We start from the raw sequence: 16,538 nt of genomic DNA on the forward strand, positions 1-16,538 counted from the left end.
TATATAAAATATTTTAATTAAATTTTTACATAATAATAAAAGTTTATTACTTGATTGAACTCACATAAAAATATAATAATTTTTCAGTTTTACCTTTAATATATCATAATTAATATCATAATGGTGGTAGAAAAAACATACAATTAATGATCTATTTCATTTTTCAAGATAAAGGTAAAATTGTCTAATTATTTAAAAATATCATTGATACCTCTTATATTTAAAAATAAAATAAATTTTTAAAAAATATTTTATATTTAAGGATGAAAGGAGTATCTTCTTGAAATATATGCCTCTTATATTTTATTTTTAGATACCTATATATCATATATATGTGAAATTATATTAGACTAGGCCATTTCCCAAAATATCTTCTCCATGGACCCCCATCACCCCCCCCCCCAACATGAAGAAATCACATTGTGTCCCATGAATTAGTTTTATATATATATATATATATATATTCACTAATATTTTTTCTACCCCACAAATTTTTTCCTTTAAAATAAAGAAGGGCAGGCATTAAATTTCATTCCTCCCCCTATTAAAATTATATAGGGGTACCAACTAAAATTAGTATGAGTAAAGAAACTCTTGTCACTTAAACAAGTGAATGATAATTCAAATCCTAACCCTATATAGTAGCAATTTAGTTAAAAAATATCTACATTTTATCCTCGATATTTTAAGAGAGATAATCTTTACTTTCAAAAAAACCTACTTCTTGTGCTATTTAAAAAGTTATATATGGGTAATGGGTTTAACTTCTCAATTTGATGTTCTAAAAGAATACAAAAAGCAATTGCAAAGAAGATTATTGCCTATTGGGGGATTAAATTGAAAAATTACAAAAAAAAATTATATTGAAGTTTTGTTCTTCCTTTTGAGTTATGTAAACAATAATTTACTTGAAAAAAAAATATTTTAGCTTCTAGTGTCAACCGTTAAAATAAATACAATATTGTCTTTTTAATCCCATGCCATCATCTAAAATTTTACAACAAGCCTCATAGTTGCTCGCTTGTTTTGTGAATTGTGGTTAAGGATATTGATAGGTTTATCAATTTGGTTCAGTTTTGAGGAGACAATAAAATCAAACCAAACTAATAGATCTGGTAATTCGGGTCAAGTCCAAACCCACTCAACAAAAGTTAAAACCGGACTTGATTATATGAGCTTTTTTAAAAGAGTAAATAGTAAAGCTAAGCCCAAATTAAACCTGACTCAAAACTTGATCGCTAAAAGTTCTAGCTCTATATGTTTGTAGAGTCAATAATTTTGACAAAGTCCAATAGGCCAACCCAAACTCATTTGAAAAAAGTTAATGTTAGACTTAGTTATATTAAATTTTTTAAGAAGGTATAATACTTTAAACTTGATCTGAATAAATTTAGCTGTCTCAAATTTTCAACTCTACAAACTAATTGATTCACAAAATTTGGGGCCTATTCAATTTTTTTCCTCTAATTAGTTTTTGAATAGTTTGGTCTAGATTTAGTTCCGTTTGAATTTCTTTTTAGAGATATTTTTCATTGTAAATATATGTACTTATTTACTAATAATTTCTAATTATTATTTGTGACAAAAAAATTTTGAGGACAAAAGAATATTTTTGAACAATTAATTAACACATTTAACTATTAAAAAAATAATAAATTATCTTTAAAATACTTGATTGTAAATTTTAAAAAATTATCAAAAATAATAATAAACAACATTTAGCTAATTGTAATATATTTTTTTATCATTTATTTACAAATGACTAACTTAGGAAAGAGAAAAAACTTAAAAGATTTATAAAAAAATACAAAATAAATATAAGAAGGTTTGGTTTAGTATTTTCGCTCATTTTATTTTTTTATAAAATATAAATTTTTTTCTTTTTTAGAAAAACTTTACAGAAATTCACCAATCCCAATTAATTTTAGAGAATTTAAATCAATTTGGTTCAAGTTTTAAAACCTTGAACAAAACCAAATGGATTAGTTTTTTTTTATAAAAAAAAAAAACAAACCTTATTTATAATTAATTTAATCATTTTATGTCACTTTGGTTCAGTTTAGTTTTAAATGATCAGTTTGGATCTGTTTTTGACACCTTTAATTGTTGGCGGTCCCAACAAAAAACATTTGTTGCATGATTTGAACATAATTTGTCGCCCATTAAGGCCTAAATTTATATCGCCGTACTGTTAGATTTGACATTAAATTTACTGGCACCAAAAAAAAAAGACATTAAATTTCGAAAAAGGACATGAAAAGGGACTATATTTTGCACATTTGAAAGATTTAAAAAAATCAAATTACAAATTAGAAAAATTATTTTACTCTTTGTTGAGGAATGGTCGTGTTATTTTTTTCTCATTTTTAAAAGTTCTATTTCGCAACTTTGTATCCAAAAATTCAATTATAATTTATACACATTTTGGCTATGTTCACAGAGGCACTTTACAAAGTTCAACATAAATCCAAAGTATCTTATAACCTAATTAATAAAAAGGAACATATCCATTAAACAATTTTAAATAAGCATAATAATTTTTGGAAAAAAATTATTTATTTTCCTAACATTTCAAAGTAAAAAAAAAAATTGGGTTAAACAAATATACAGCCATCTTTATGTTCCTAGAAACTACTCTTAATTTGCTGAAGAGATTATATGAACTAATCAGCTATCAAACAATTCTTGTCGAAGTACTCAAATCTCTTCCAAAAGCACAATAAAAAGAGCATTTACCAAAATTACTAAACTCAATCACTCAATTTTCTTCCATCTTTAAAAAAAAAGAAAAAGGAGCGAAAGGAATGACAGCCATACAAAATGGCAAATTATAACAACCAATTTTTCCTCAAGTCAATCAACCACTCAAATCTCTTCCAAAAGCAAAATAAAAAGAGCTTTTACCAAAATTACTAAAAAATTACTAAACTCAATCACTCAATTTTCTTCCATCTTTTTTCTTAAAAAAAGGAGTGAAAGGAACGACAAAACTACACAAAATGGCAAAATATAACAACCAATTTTTCTTTAAGCCAATCAATCACCTACACTGAAAAGACACAGCACAAAAACAACAAAATTAACTGTCAATGGTATATCATGTGTCTTTGCAAGCCAATTAACATAGTTGTAACTTGTTAGTCTCACCATAAAGACGTTGAACCTCAATATTCCAGTCAAGTGCTATAAATATCCATTTTCCAGCCACTAATTTTCTTGAAGTCCCTTTTCCATCACACCATTTTTATCCATCTCACCAAGTTCCTTTTCCACCCACTCCAATATTTGAGTGAAACAACCAAAAGAACAATCTTCTGTTGCTGAAATCTAGACCAAGGAAAGTAAACATTAGCCAGAAAATGATAAACTTAAATAGAAAACATAATCTACAAATTGATATATTGTGATAAGTACAACAATAGTTGATTGACATCAGATCAGAGTGTACCTGTAAGAAATCAGTACTTGATATTCCAAAGTACAGAGGAATTTGATGCCTTGACTGCATGCAAAAGGTCAGGAGACACACTTGAAGATATTTTATGTGAATGCAACCTTGACCTCAGAATGGCCAGCAATTCTTTATGACGTGATTGCTTTTTTTCTAGAACTTGTGCATAAGCATGAAGCCCAAGCCACTCAACTTCATCCTTCTCCAACTTCAGAATTGGCCGAAAATTACAGTGAAGAACCATGGAATGCATCCTCTTCTTCATGAGTCCATACAGATAACTGGCAATAGATCATTAAAGAAAAGATAATTGACTGATGGGAACTGACATTTATTTTATTGGAGACAGGCAACTCTGCTTGAATCCTGGGAGTATTATATCAGGGTAAAATTGAAATGCCAAGGGGGAAATGACAAGGAAGGGATCCCATAAGAAAATTTATGTCAAATTAGGATTTTTTTTCACAACTAAAGGTCTCAAAATTCCTTCTCCCATGTTTCAGTAGTAAAATTTTTGACTTGACATTAATTTTCTCATGAGGTCCTTATTTGTCATTCTCCCCAAAAAATGATCCAAACAGTGCATGAAACTACATCCCTACCTGATAGATCTTTCAATGCTGTTTAAACAAAATCTCTTGTGAAGTTTGCAGATGATTGATAATTCACAGATGTAACAATGAAACTTCATTGCACATAACAAAAATGACTGATAGATATTCAACCTGACCACAGCTGCTGAATTGATATTCAAATCAAAGAATATAGGATGGCATTTAGGTGCCAAAAAGCCACAAAGTCTTTCCTGAAGGCGAAGGCCCGGTTTACCTTGCCAGGAGACAGTAAGTGTTGAGCGCAAATGGTCCTTTAAGTACCTGTATGAATACGAAGTCGCTTAATTCAGATTATGGAAGAGCATGACATGCTTATAGAGATATCTTCTCAACTAAGTAAAATTGTCTAAACAGGGAAACAATCAGATCACCCATAATACATCAATGCTCCAAGAAAAAAAAAAAAGGCAGAAGCTTTGACAGACCTCATGAGAGATCAGAGAACACAAATTGAAAGAGAAACGAAGGGGCACAAAAAAAAAAAAAAAAAGTGGAAGGAAGGAAAAGATATCCTGTAACATAGAAACAGAAGATATACTGTTCCAAACTCCAACAACTATTAACAAGAGAACGGGAAAGAAGTAAGAAAGAAACTCCTGAAATCTTTAATCATAGAATTATTGGCATTCGATTATGAGCATGAACATTAAACCCTAAAAAATATAATTATTAAAAAATCATAATGACAATTATAGATGTTAAATGCTAATAACATTGAAGGGAGGGGGGAAAGCTCAGATGAAAATTAACCTTGTATAGTCTGCCTGAACTTCCAAAGTACGGCGATTTATAAGAAGACCACTCCAGCAAAGAAATGAATTGCCATCTTCACCAACTTGGACCCTCAATGAGGATCCTGACATCTGTCCAACATCAAAGTTGACTCCAAACTTTTTATCATTCATGTAGCAGTTGTAATCACGAAATCCTCTTTGCAGCCTGGAGAAAAAGCCAGATGCTTGTTCTTTTGAAGTTGAAATAAAAAGAATATCATCAATTAGTCGGATTAACATATAACATGGGGAAGAGACTTTGTTATCACTGCTCCTGTTCAAAGCACATTCTTCCTTACAACTGCCAGATTCAACAGTTTTTTCGAGAAATGGAAAGATCACATGCCTCTCCAAATGTCCATAGTATAAGGAGCAAAGCAGTGAAGACAAAATACCTCCTTGGGGAATACCAACACCTTGCAAGTAAAATTTTCCTTCCAACTGCAAAATATTGTTCTTCACGTGCTGCTTAATATATGATAGGAGCACTCTATCTTCCACATGCTTGACACTCCCCTGTACTATCAGAAAATTTTATATTATATTGAGCACATATTTCTTTTTCCTGTTAACCAAAACTTTCAGTCGTTCTAAATGCATATCTAATCCCCCCTTATCAACACTTTAAAAGCAAAGCAATATAAATAACCTATTAAGCAAACATACATTTTTGTTGTCTTACCTCCTTATTTATATTTGTGGTTCAGCATTTCTCAAGCAAGCTTATAGGTCCCGACCCACTGTTGCCACCAAAACACACACAAGGAGACATAGGGGAGAGAAATGGCAGAAAATGGGGGACTATTGGTCCAGAAGAAAGCACAGAAGTACATATACAAAAACATAGAACAGTTGGCTAAGTTGTTAGGATTACGAGATTCTAGTTCTGCTTGATTGTGCTGGAAGTGTATGCCTATTTAGTGAGCACTCAAGACCATTAATTCCTCCAGTTTGTCAAGTGTTTTGAATCGTAATCTGTGTTTTCTCTCCATCAGCGTTATTTGTAGTATTTCTGCGGTGGAATATTCTATAGCAGCAGTATAGTCAAAACTTAAGCTCCCCAGTAGTTTAAATTTCAAAACTCAAGTTCCCCAGTTGATTTTTGTATTTGCTTTGTTCTGAGTTCCCTGCTGGAGAATTTCAGTGATTCCTATGACACACCCATTGGGAATTAAGCCATGAGTTTGACATCTCCATTTCTTAAGGATATTATATAGCCACAAAACAAAGCTGTCAAATTCACTTTCATTTTAGAAATCGTAAATTAGAACAAGCAATCAAATTGAGCCAGCACCCTTTGAATGGACCCTTCTCAATCTAGCCAATTTAGAGATGTGACAAAAAAGCACAGGATGTCATCACAGCAGTTCTAGAAACAACTTGTATTCAGAACAGATGGGCATATTGCTTATAGCTTTGATGACATGAGCAATAGATATGTACTAATCTTCATAAACAAAAGTAGGTGAACCTATAGTTTTCAAATACATCACTAACTTGTGCAGTTTTTGTTACTTTTATGGGATAAACATGGATATGCCAACTAAACTGGCTTTTAGTCTCTCAGGATTTTTCTCAACCAAATTATTAGTAAGCTAAATTGACCTCAAAGTACTTTTCGGTTTGAAAGAGGTAAACTTGCGTTTTAGTCAGCAAAATCAATCCAAATATCAAAATTAAAGTCAACAAATTTCCAGGGAAATATTATCAGACAAGCAACTTTCGGAAAAACGAAACTCCATACAATGCGATCAACATATGAGAAAACGCACTATCAGGTTGAAAGTAGAGGGCATCGAAAAGACGATACCTCACTAACAAAGATGGTATGCATGGAACAGTACGAAGCAGGTGAGGTGAACCTTTTGCAGCCAATGCTCATACTTTCATCAAGCACGCTGAGAAGCTTGCGAACCCACAAAGATTTCTTTGTGCTAACAACTTGATCATACTGTTTAAGAAAGTATTCACGTTTTGGTAGAACATCACTAATAACACTTAGCAGCTTGTCCTGATCAACAGAATCAAATGCTTTTAATACATCAGAAGTGACAACAAAAAAATCCGGTATGGTTTTTGATCCTTCCTTCTGGCAAATAAAAAATTGGCATAGTTTTTTATAAACATCATTGTAATCAAAAACTGATGAACCTAGCTTCTCAGGTTCCCTGAATTGTATGTCCTTCAGAATAGTATGAGCATCACGAAGAACAGAATTCACAGATTGATAATAATCAAATTTATTTTTACAAGGATTTGCTTTTCTCAACTTTCTAAAAGACTGAACTTTTCTGGAAGATGTGGAGGCGGGCATTCTAGAAGAACCACTAAGATTAGCCACCATCCTTACTCCATTTTCTTTTGGCCTTAATCTGAGCTTCGAAAATCCAAATGCTCTGTCTCTGAGAATATTCCTGACAGCCACTTCATCCAGGTAACTGTATCTCTGATCTTTCAAGCAAGTAATTGTGTCACTTGTCAACTTCTCCCAAATTGTTTTCCGATAATAGAATACATCTTGTTTCCCATGCTCACTTTCAGTAACATAGAAGTTTGCTTGAACCAAAGGCACAACCAGGGAAGAGAAATACCAAAAGATCCACCTTTCTAGAAGCTTGCGTTTGATAACATACAGAGTACTATTCAAATTTATAAATTCTTTGTGCAGGCCAGCATTTTGTCCATTATATTTTGGAAAAGCATTCCGAGTTGAGAAATATTTGGTTGAAAGGAATGGAAGTGTTGATGTTTTCAATCTATGCATGCATAGCTTCAAAGGGAACTTTTCAAACCTCCTTAGGCGTATAAACCTGGAAATGTTTCTAGTCAGTATCCTCCAATGAGAAGGATCACCTAACAATTCTGGGGGTAGCATACTTCTAGAGACAGCCCAGATGTAAGACACCACCTGACTTTTTGAGCAATAAGATTTCACAGCATCATGTCGTGAATCAATTACTTCCAGAGAATCCATGAACTGATTTCTATCAAAACCGTGAAATTTCTTTTGCCCTCTGGTCTTTGAAACATTTCTCTGTAAGAGGGCAAAAAACATTATTCAGAAATGTATCACACATTTCTTAACACTATGGAAGATTCTTTTACTGGGTTGAATAGAGTTCACTTGAAAAGAGATAGCTAAAGATCACTTTATGGTAGTTTTTCAAGCAAATAAAATTGAAGGAATGAAGAGACTCTTCAAGATCCCAAACAATCTTCCACTTGTTTAACTATCTGAAGATTTTTCCAGCTACAACTTGTGCAAGGAGTTCGCGTGAAACAAGAGAAGTCTTGCTATGCACAACATCAACAACTAAATGGAGATACACCAAAACAACCAACATATTCCGAATTCAATAATCATAATGAAATTAAGACCTGAAGGGAGGAGCTAGATCTTCCAACTGGATCTTGATCACATGATGGAACAGCACAATGCTTCTCCAAGAGTTTTTCATATTGGCAACAGTGGCTCCTGCGTATGACATGCTTAAGCCACCTAACAAGGGAGTGATACCTGTACACGTAACTGATATAAGCCATTACAATGATATGCTTCTGACAGGAGCTCAAGCCATTGTAATTGAGACAAGCTTTTATCTTTAGCTCTTTGCTTGTTCTAAAATTCATCTACGTATCAATAAAGTAGGCAACAATGGAAGACAGCAGGGTGAGGAGGAACCCTCAATAACCTTTGCTGCAAGTGCTAGAATTTCCAGCTTAGCCACCCTTCTGCCTTTGCCATAAGATCTAAATCAAAGATCCACTAAAGATAGGCACAGAATAATTAAAAAAAAAAAAACTGAGCAACTAAATGCTCCTCCAAAACCTGAAGAGTGATTATAAAATCAGTCCTGCATCATAAACCACATACAGACGCAAAGGCTTTTTTCGGACTGGAAAGAAAATAGGGAGGAATGAAACTTAGGGGAGAAAAATAAAGGAAAAATACATTTTTCCACCCTTGTTTTTCCTAATTTCCCCTTCAAGAAGGGGATAATTAAGGGAAAATTTTTATGCTAGGAAGAGAAAATGTCTTTTTCTTCTTTTTTTCTCCCCTAGTTTTCTCTCCTTATTTTTTTCCCATTCCAAATGGAGGGTAAACAGATTCCATGGGATACAATAACCTTAGTTGCTATATAGCCACAAAAGAACAGAGTATGAACTATAACAATAACTTTAGCAACAAATATCAAAGGATGTATGATAATCAAAACAGCCTCATGGACTTACAGGCATGCAGATCCAGTGAGACAAGACCCACTGCTGTGGAAGCAATGCGTTGACAGAGCTTTGACATCCACATCAGAAATGCCAAAAATATCTTTAATGAGATGCTCTGAACCGACCAAATTTGGACTTAAAAAATTTAATATGTCTGGAAGATCGCATGTTAAGGTGTTATTATCTATGGCAAGGTGAGCAAGCCTTTTTGAGTTAAGACATCTTTGCTATCACTCCGAGCCCTTTTGAGGAACCCCTTTCACAAGCAACTGGCAGTTAACTAAAGGAGAAAACATGGGTGTAAGTTATAGGTCTTTGCTATTAGCTTACCAGTTAAAAAAGTGAAGAATGTTTACAGCTTGAAGTTATGTCTTGCTATCATCTTATCAATAAACAAGCTAAGATTTTTTACATCTTGATACTAACTGATTGTGCCATTTAAAATATAAATACATCTATATATCCCTCTATGTGAAGTGTTATAACAGGAGAACCTCATGGCAAATACCAAGTGTTGTTCCAAAGAGAGAGGGGGAAGTCATTCAAAGAAGACACAATTTGTGACAGATTTAGAAGCTATTAGTGGATACGCCTCTTAGGAAGAACTGACAAGGCAGGCTCTGAGTTATAGAAGATTGATTGTCTGTTTATCTCAATCCTCTTGGGAAAAGTTGGAACTGATTGCAAGATTGAACAACAAGGACATTTCCATGGCATCTGCAGTTAAACAATATATGCATAAAGGAAGAGATATAGGGAAATCAAGCCATCCGCATTTGCACGGAAAAAGCATGCAACTGATGTAAAAGAGTACAATAAGTTACTATTTACATCTCATGAAGATCATAATGAATTCCTAAAACTCTTATAGTCTGTCAGAAGCAACAGGAAGAAGACACGCAAGAAATCAATAGAACAAAGGAAAAATTCAAAATTCAATTAACAGTATCAGAACACTAAGTTATGTTAAACCTTATGTTTGACTTTAAGAATTCATAATTATATCAAACTGTCTAGAGATATTCCAATATTTCAGTTCAAATATAGTGAAATTGAATAAGATGGTATTACCTAGAAAAACAAGTAAAACCCTTCTAGAGTTATAAATTGGTCTGCCATGTTTGGAGTATCATTATTTTGAAAAGCTATACTGTCACCAGAAATCAGCAATGAAAATGATTTCCATATGAACTTAAGTAATGGCTTATAAACTTCCCTCACTACTTTCAACCAGTACAGTCTGTTACAACAATAAACTTTAAAATCACCAAAACATATTGTCAATTATGCACGTGTTATGTAAAAAATCTGGGTTTCAATACAAGAAAAGCTCTAATACCAATCAAAAGACTTGTGAACAAAGTTTATAAATGACCATCAGCAATATTTCAAGGAAACAATAGATCACCTTTTCTTGATTGCCTAAGCTGGTTTCATTGCAATGTAAACCTCCAGGTAAGCAGTCTTCTTCAGTAGGAAACATATTGCCCTGGGTATGCACACCATCTTCACTGAAGTTTGATTGCCTCTGCCTTCGAATGCGGTGCCATCTAAATGGCCTTGAACGCTTTCCAAGCCTACCAGCAACATAATTTGAGCTTTTCCCCCCTTCTGACTCCGCTTTATGTTTACAAGACTCAGTTCCTATTGTTGACTTTGGAACGCTAGCAAAACTTGTCTGCATATGCCTTGTCCCATGATTCCTGATCAGTGGCATTGAAGACTTCACACTGATGATGTCAAGACCACTTACAAGGCTTGCAGGATCATTGTCATTGACAGAAGTACAGCATTTCCTCTTTCCTGTTGTTGAGTCAATATCACCAGTCTTTTTCTTTTCCTCTGCATTTCTGAAAAAAAATTGCAACCAAAAATCATCATGGCAACATCCTGCCCATTTCAAGAGTCAAAAAGGGATATCTTTTCTTTTAAGTATGCAATACCAACAATCATAAGGCTTTAACGCCCCATCAAAAATCAGCACATTCAAAAAATCTTAAGCTATTAGATGAGTGCCTATTTAGGGCCAAAAAGGCCAGACTGACCTGGCCCGACCTTTTACAGTTTGCCAGCCACTTTAATGGGTAGGGGTGGTGGCTGACAAAATGATTCAAAATTGACCAAAAATAAATAAAACTAATGCAAATGTTTTATAAGTACTTTAGAGAATCCCAATTCAGGGTTAGGCAAGACAGCTCATCAAAAAATGAAAATAATCAACAACATGAACTTGTTTATATAGCAGTACTGTTTAATTATTCATTAATTATGTCAATTTATGTCAACAAACTTTTTATAAAAATTTGGTTGCTTTTCAATATAAATAAATAAAAATTTTCACATCACAAGGCTAGCTCAGCCCAGCCTTTAGCCCACCACTTTAAGGATATAGATAGCGTAGACCCATCTTATAAAGAGAGTTCTACCACCAAGTTGACAAGCTGGAGAGTTTGCAACCCAATCTGACAGCTCTAAACAACCATTTGCAAAAACATATCCACAGGATTGACCTTGCTATACAATCATACATGTTTACTAAGATCATAATATGACATACTAGAACAATAAATTACCACCTTGAGGAAGTGAATTCATCCGGGAGTCAAATTTTGATGAGCACTTGGACATCTTATGGCACAGACCACTAACAGAAGGACCAGCCACCTGATGGTATTTCATGTGGGAAACTGGCAAGAATATTGATGTATTCCGTAATAGGTAAATCATTAAATCATCCCCAACCTGCATAAATGCAATTTACCTTATTGAAAAAAAGAAAGCAGCTCCTTATAAATAAAGAAGCTATATATGCCAATAATTATCAAATGACGTACCCTATTCAATAGAACATCCCAAGGTGAACAAGATAGAAGATCCAATATGGGGCTGAAACATCTACTCTGCATATGAATCCATACATGCTGTGCTGAGTACGAGGGGCAAGACAAGTAAAGATACAGATTAAACCACTCATTTAAAAATATGGGACTGATAAATCACAGCAGTCTTCATAAAACGCCAAAATACCAACATCATTTCATCCTGAGAACGCAGAATACAAAAAAGCCGCTTGCCTTGTGACTCATAAACAAAATAGAAGAGTTCAGGATCAACAGCACAACAACTAATCAAACCATTTCGACCTAAGGAACGCCACTCTAGGATGGCCACGTAGAATAAGTAAGCCAGCACGTTATGCCACATGTTGCAAATGAAAAAGCAGGCCCGTAACCAGGTAAATAAAACAGAGAGGGAAAAAATGCACCAATGCCCCAAAAAAGCAGAGAGACGAGAAAAAGTTGCATGCCTTAGTATAACCAGAGCATAGCACATTGCTAACTGCTGAAACCGGTTGTTTTCCGCAAGCCATCATTTCAATGGTCCTTCTCACAATCTGAAAGAAATAACTCTTTATTTGCAAGCCTGATCCACCCAACCAAACTTCTTACGGCAACTAACAGAAAGCCAGTGTCTAGGAGAAGCTGGGAATGTAAAACCCTTTACTACACCAAGAATATCATACTCATTTCATCAGTTCATTAACCGATTATCAAACATCAATTGTTTTAACTAACCCCTCATTACAAATCAAGTGTACAGTTAAGGGACAAGATAGACCTCATTTTGAGACCAGCGAGAATGAGGGATGAACAGTGAGAATGAAGGTGCATTGTCAGAGACGACAACGAAGCAGTGAGTGAGGAGTTTGCGGTAGTCAGAAGGGTCATCAGGTCTGAGAAGAAACGAGCTGGGGTCAGTGGAGCAGCCGAGGCAATGCAGCCCCTTGCAGAGGCAGTCCTTCGGCGAAGGAGGCGGAGGAGGAAGCAGCGATACTATCGTCTCTGCCAACGAGCGAGCTCTGTTACGAAATAGACGCCATAAGACCTCTGGAACCCTGCTGTGTTTCTTGGGCATTTTCCCGGGAAAATGACGGTCAAGTGGAATGAGAACAGGCTCGGGGAAGAGAGCTTGACTCCGTTTTTCAAGGGGATGAAAGTTTTGAAAGTGAATGCCCAGTTTGGTCAAACAATATTCAATGAGAGTAAATTCGGTACAGTTTTCTCTTTGTTAGTTTTTCTTCTTTTTTTCTTTTGGGGACTTGAACAGTTTTCCCGCGCTTCGTCTCCAACTCCAACGTCCGACCCTCCGTCGTCCATGTGTAACCATTTTTTTCTTGAAAACATAATACAAGTAATCCAATTTGAATTCAATGAGACAAGTGGCGTAAATCCAAAAATTCAAAACAGTCGACCCCTATCAAAGTCAATCTTTTCATGACGGGATCGAATATTAAACATAAAAAGGCAAGCCGTTTACAATTCGTATGTATGATCAATAATATTAAATATATAAATATAAAATAATCTCTATATATAATATGTTAATAAAATTACATAACATAATTATTAATTAAGAATATTATAAATTATAATTTTATAATTTATCAAATATATATAGATCTTAATTAAATTAGACATTAATAAACTCAAAAGTATATGTATTTACTTTTATAATTGTCAACATTTTTGTAAAAAAAAATCTCAAATCATATTTTATATATGTAAATTATTTAAAAATAAAGTTAGCTTTTAGTATAATCTAATTTTTAAATCTTTCTAATTTTTATAAAAAAATTTAAGCTTTTTGTTGTTTAAAACCATTTAATTTTCTAAAAACTGCTCCGGTTCGTGGTTCAACTTAAGTTTTCAGCTCAATAATGACTCAACTTTAGTCCAAACTGGCATAATCATGAAAATGAATTTTTAGTCCAAACCAAGTGTTAGTAGCTCCAGTTTACAATTTGACCAGCTGGTTCAGTTCGATTTTTAAATAATCAAGTAGACATACACTCATAGCATGCCAACTCTTTATTTCAGTTAAAAATACTAGTCGTTTGTTGAAAATTAACAAGAAGTGTTGGGGTGCTGTTTTAAATTGTTAAGGGTGCTATTTTAAATTGTTAATGATTTACTTTGCACAACTCCATAATATAGAATGCCATATATTTATCAAAAAATAGTTTGTGGTTAATTTTGCATCTTTACTAGACTAAGAATACACTTCATAAAATTAAAAGGTCCAAATAAAACCTTATATAAAGTTCAAAAATTAAAAATATACTTTAACTGAATTTAAAATTATCATGAAATCCCATTGTTATGTAAACTTGTTAAGTGCTGTACTCCAAAAAAAAATTGTTAAGTGATAAGGGCCACACTCCTTTTTTATCAGTTTTTTATTTTGAAAAATGACAATTATGTTCCAAAGGATCAATTTTATTCAAGGTAAGTCCTAAGATATTTTAAAATACCAATTAAGTCCTCAGGTCCTTAAGTGGCATTTTAATATAATGGGAAATGACTGAAACACCCTTATATGGCTGTGAAATTTTGAGGTTGTTCATTCTTTACTCTACCCTAGCGATTACTTGCAAGCGAGTAGAGAAAGGCTGTCTGTTGTCTCTTCCCTGCCCCACCGTTAACGACACCAATGATCATTCTCCTCTCTACCCTAAGCGATCACTTACAACCAAGTATGGGAAAGCTACTTGTCTCTTCCCTGCCCTAAGCAGAGCTCAGGTTCGTTATCTCTTCCGCATCTTGTTTTAGATCAATGGGGTTTGTCTCTGTTTCATAATAAGGCATCCTGACATATCTGTGATACCAATATGGTTCATACAGCAACGTTAAACCATAACCAAAGAAGTTCAATTGATCATTGGTCAAGCAAAATTGGCAAATATAGTGAAGACATTACTTTCATATTTGAATTGAAGTTATGAGTAGGGATTCAGCTGGAAAACATGATTATATGATTAACTTGTTAAACGCAAATCAGAAGAAATCTGTTATAGGAAATGAACTATGTTTTAGGTGACTGCCAATATAGTGTCAGTGTTTATCTGTAAATAGTGAGTATAATAATGAGATGCAAAAAATGCCTTACCATGACTAATTCTTAAAAGCCTAAATTATTATTTTTTTATAGTTTTATACTGGTAAAGTGAAGAAAAATATTACCACGAAATAACTAGTAACTCAAGTAAGTTGGGCTCAATGAAGTAAAAGTAAAACCAAGTTGGCACAAATACATATATGTACCATCTCAAAGAAAAAGAGGAAATTGAGAGGGACTCGGAGTTGCCACCCTCACCATAACATGACTTGATGGGAGCTATAAACTTGTTTACAAAGGTGTCCTTGACCACTTGAAATAGCAGGTTTATATCTGTGGTGCTTAGAGCCTATGGTTTAAGGAGTAATGGTTCTGGGGCTACACACCACCAGACAGAGAATCTAATTATCACACAAAGAGCCAATACGAATTGTATGTCTTTACAATGCGAATATACAATAGCATCAGATAGCCTAAAGGTCTTAATCTGTGAGGTTTCCCAATTTATATCGGAAAAGCCAATCCTTCTATCTAGAGAGCACAGGAGGGGAGTTCTCTCTCTTACCTCTGCAATTTGGAAGGGAAGTTGCCCTCAATTTGTCTGTTTGATAAGAGACCAAGTCAGTAAAACCAACCACTAATCACCTATCAGAGACAAAAAAAAAAGAGGAAGATAATAGAAGTTTATGCTTTTATGCAGATTTTTATGGATGTTGTTTATTTTAATTATTTACTGTTAGTTGCTAAATAAGTGGACTTTTAAGTTGTTAGATATATTTGAAAATATTTCTGTTATTCATTAATTATTTTCATTCATGTTTAGCATTATAACTAGACTAGCCAACCTCAAAGGCTAGACATATTGAGTAATAAAAGTTCTAGTTTATCTTACTTGGAGACTCTTTTAGTATTTTGGCTATTAAGAGACTAACAGGGTGAGATTCTTGCTCTATTTCTCTCCTTTTTAGAGTTACTTGTCTCTTTATTATCCCTATAAGTTCAGGGCCCTACCACTATTTTTGATGTTAAGCATCAGAGATGAAGAAATGTACTGAACTCAAACATGAGCACTAGATATTTATCATGAAGTGATGGTAGAGCAAGTAGTAAAAATATTTTCTTCCACTATTTTTGCTTCACTTATAAATAATATAAACAAAAATAGTAAGTTAAACTTCAACGAGTCATGGAAATTAAAGGAGCATTGTATTATAATATGTTTCTTAACCTATTTTGGTAATTAATTTCTTCTCTTTGAAGAACATTGTATTTTTCTTTGCTAGTTTTGTTCATACTGCTACTATCACTAGCAGGATTCCTTTCCATTACACTTTGTGCTAAGCGGATTAATTGAGTAGATTATAATATGATTACTACTTGGATGTAGGTATTTTATGCAAATGGCCTGCAAGAGAGGATTAATTAAGAATGAAAATCGAAACCAAATCAAACACATTTATCTCAGTTTCTTGGGCTTAAAAACTGGTCTACATAACACAAAGTCAATTTATATATTTAATTTTTAAAAAAATTACAAATTCATTTAAATAATATAAAATTTATTTTTAGTCATTTAAATAA

The 16,538-nt window shown here is 33.5% G+C and overlaps 1 protein-coding gene across 1 annotated transcript; it reads right to left on the bottom strand.

Moving 5' to 3' along the window:
* Positions 1-2,605: 2,605 nt before the first annotated feature.
* On the bottom strand, positions 2,606-13,030 carry LOC129313936 (telomerase reverse transcriptase). Its single transcript, XM_054957324.1, has 13 exons — positions 12,681-13,030; positions 12,370-12,456; positions 11,897-11,962; positions 11,636-11,804; positions 10,471-10,952; positions 9,653-9,779; positions 9,072-9,216; positions 8,217-8,355; positions 6,649-7,872; positions 4,816-5,354; positions 4,054-4,326; positions 3,449-3,732; positions 2,606-3,327 (listed from the first exon to the last, which is right to left on the bottom strand). The coding sequence occupies exons 1-12, from the start codon at positions 12,975-12,977 to the stop codon at positions 3,459-3,461; spliced, it is 3,822 nt and encodes a 1,273-aa protein (XP_054813299.1). The 5' UTR covers positions 12,978-13,030; the 3' UTR covers positions 2,606-3,327; positions 3,449-3,458.
* Positions 13,031-16,538: the final 3,508 nt, after the last annotated feature.

This window comes from Prosopis cineraria, unplaced genomic scaffold (assembly GCF_029017545.1).
Source record: "Prosopis cineraria cultivar Desert tree isolate PC_DT_omini unplaced genomic scaffold, ASM2901754v1 PC6, whole genome shotgun sequence".
NCBI lineage: Eukaryota > Viridiplantae > Streptophyta > Magnoliopsida > Fabales > Fabaceae > Prosopis > Prosopis cineraria.

Bases quoted from the DNA above. Each gene is read 5' to 3' on its own strand.
- LOC129313936 (XM_054957324.1), bottom strand. From the start codon at position 12,977: ATGCCCAAGAAACACAGCAGGGTTCCAGAGGTCTTATGGCGTCTATTT. The intron at 10,953-11,635 runs GTAATTTATTGT...TGAAATGGGCAG, and splicing joins GAATTCACTTCCTCAAGGTG to GATGTTGCCATGATGATTTT. The intron at 3,733-4,053 runs GTAGGGATGTAG...ATCTATTGCCAG, and splicing joins AGCATTGAAAGATCTATCAG to TTATCTGTATGGACTCATGA.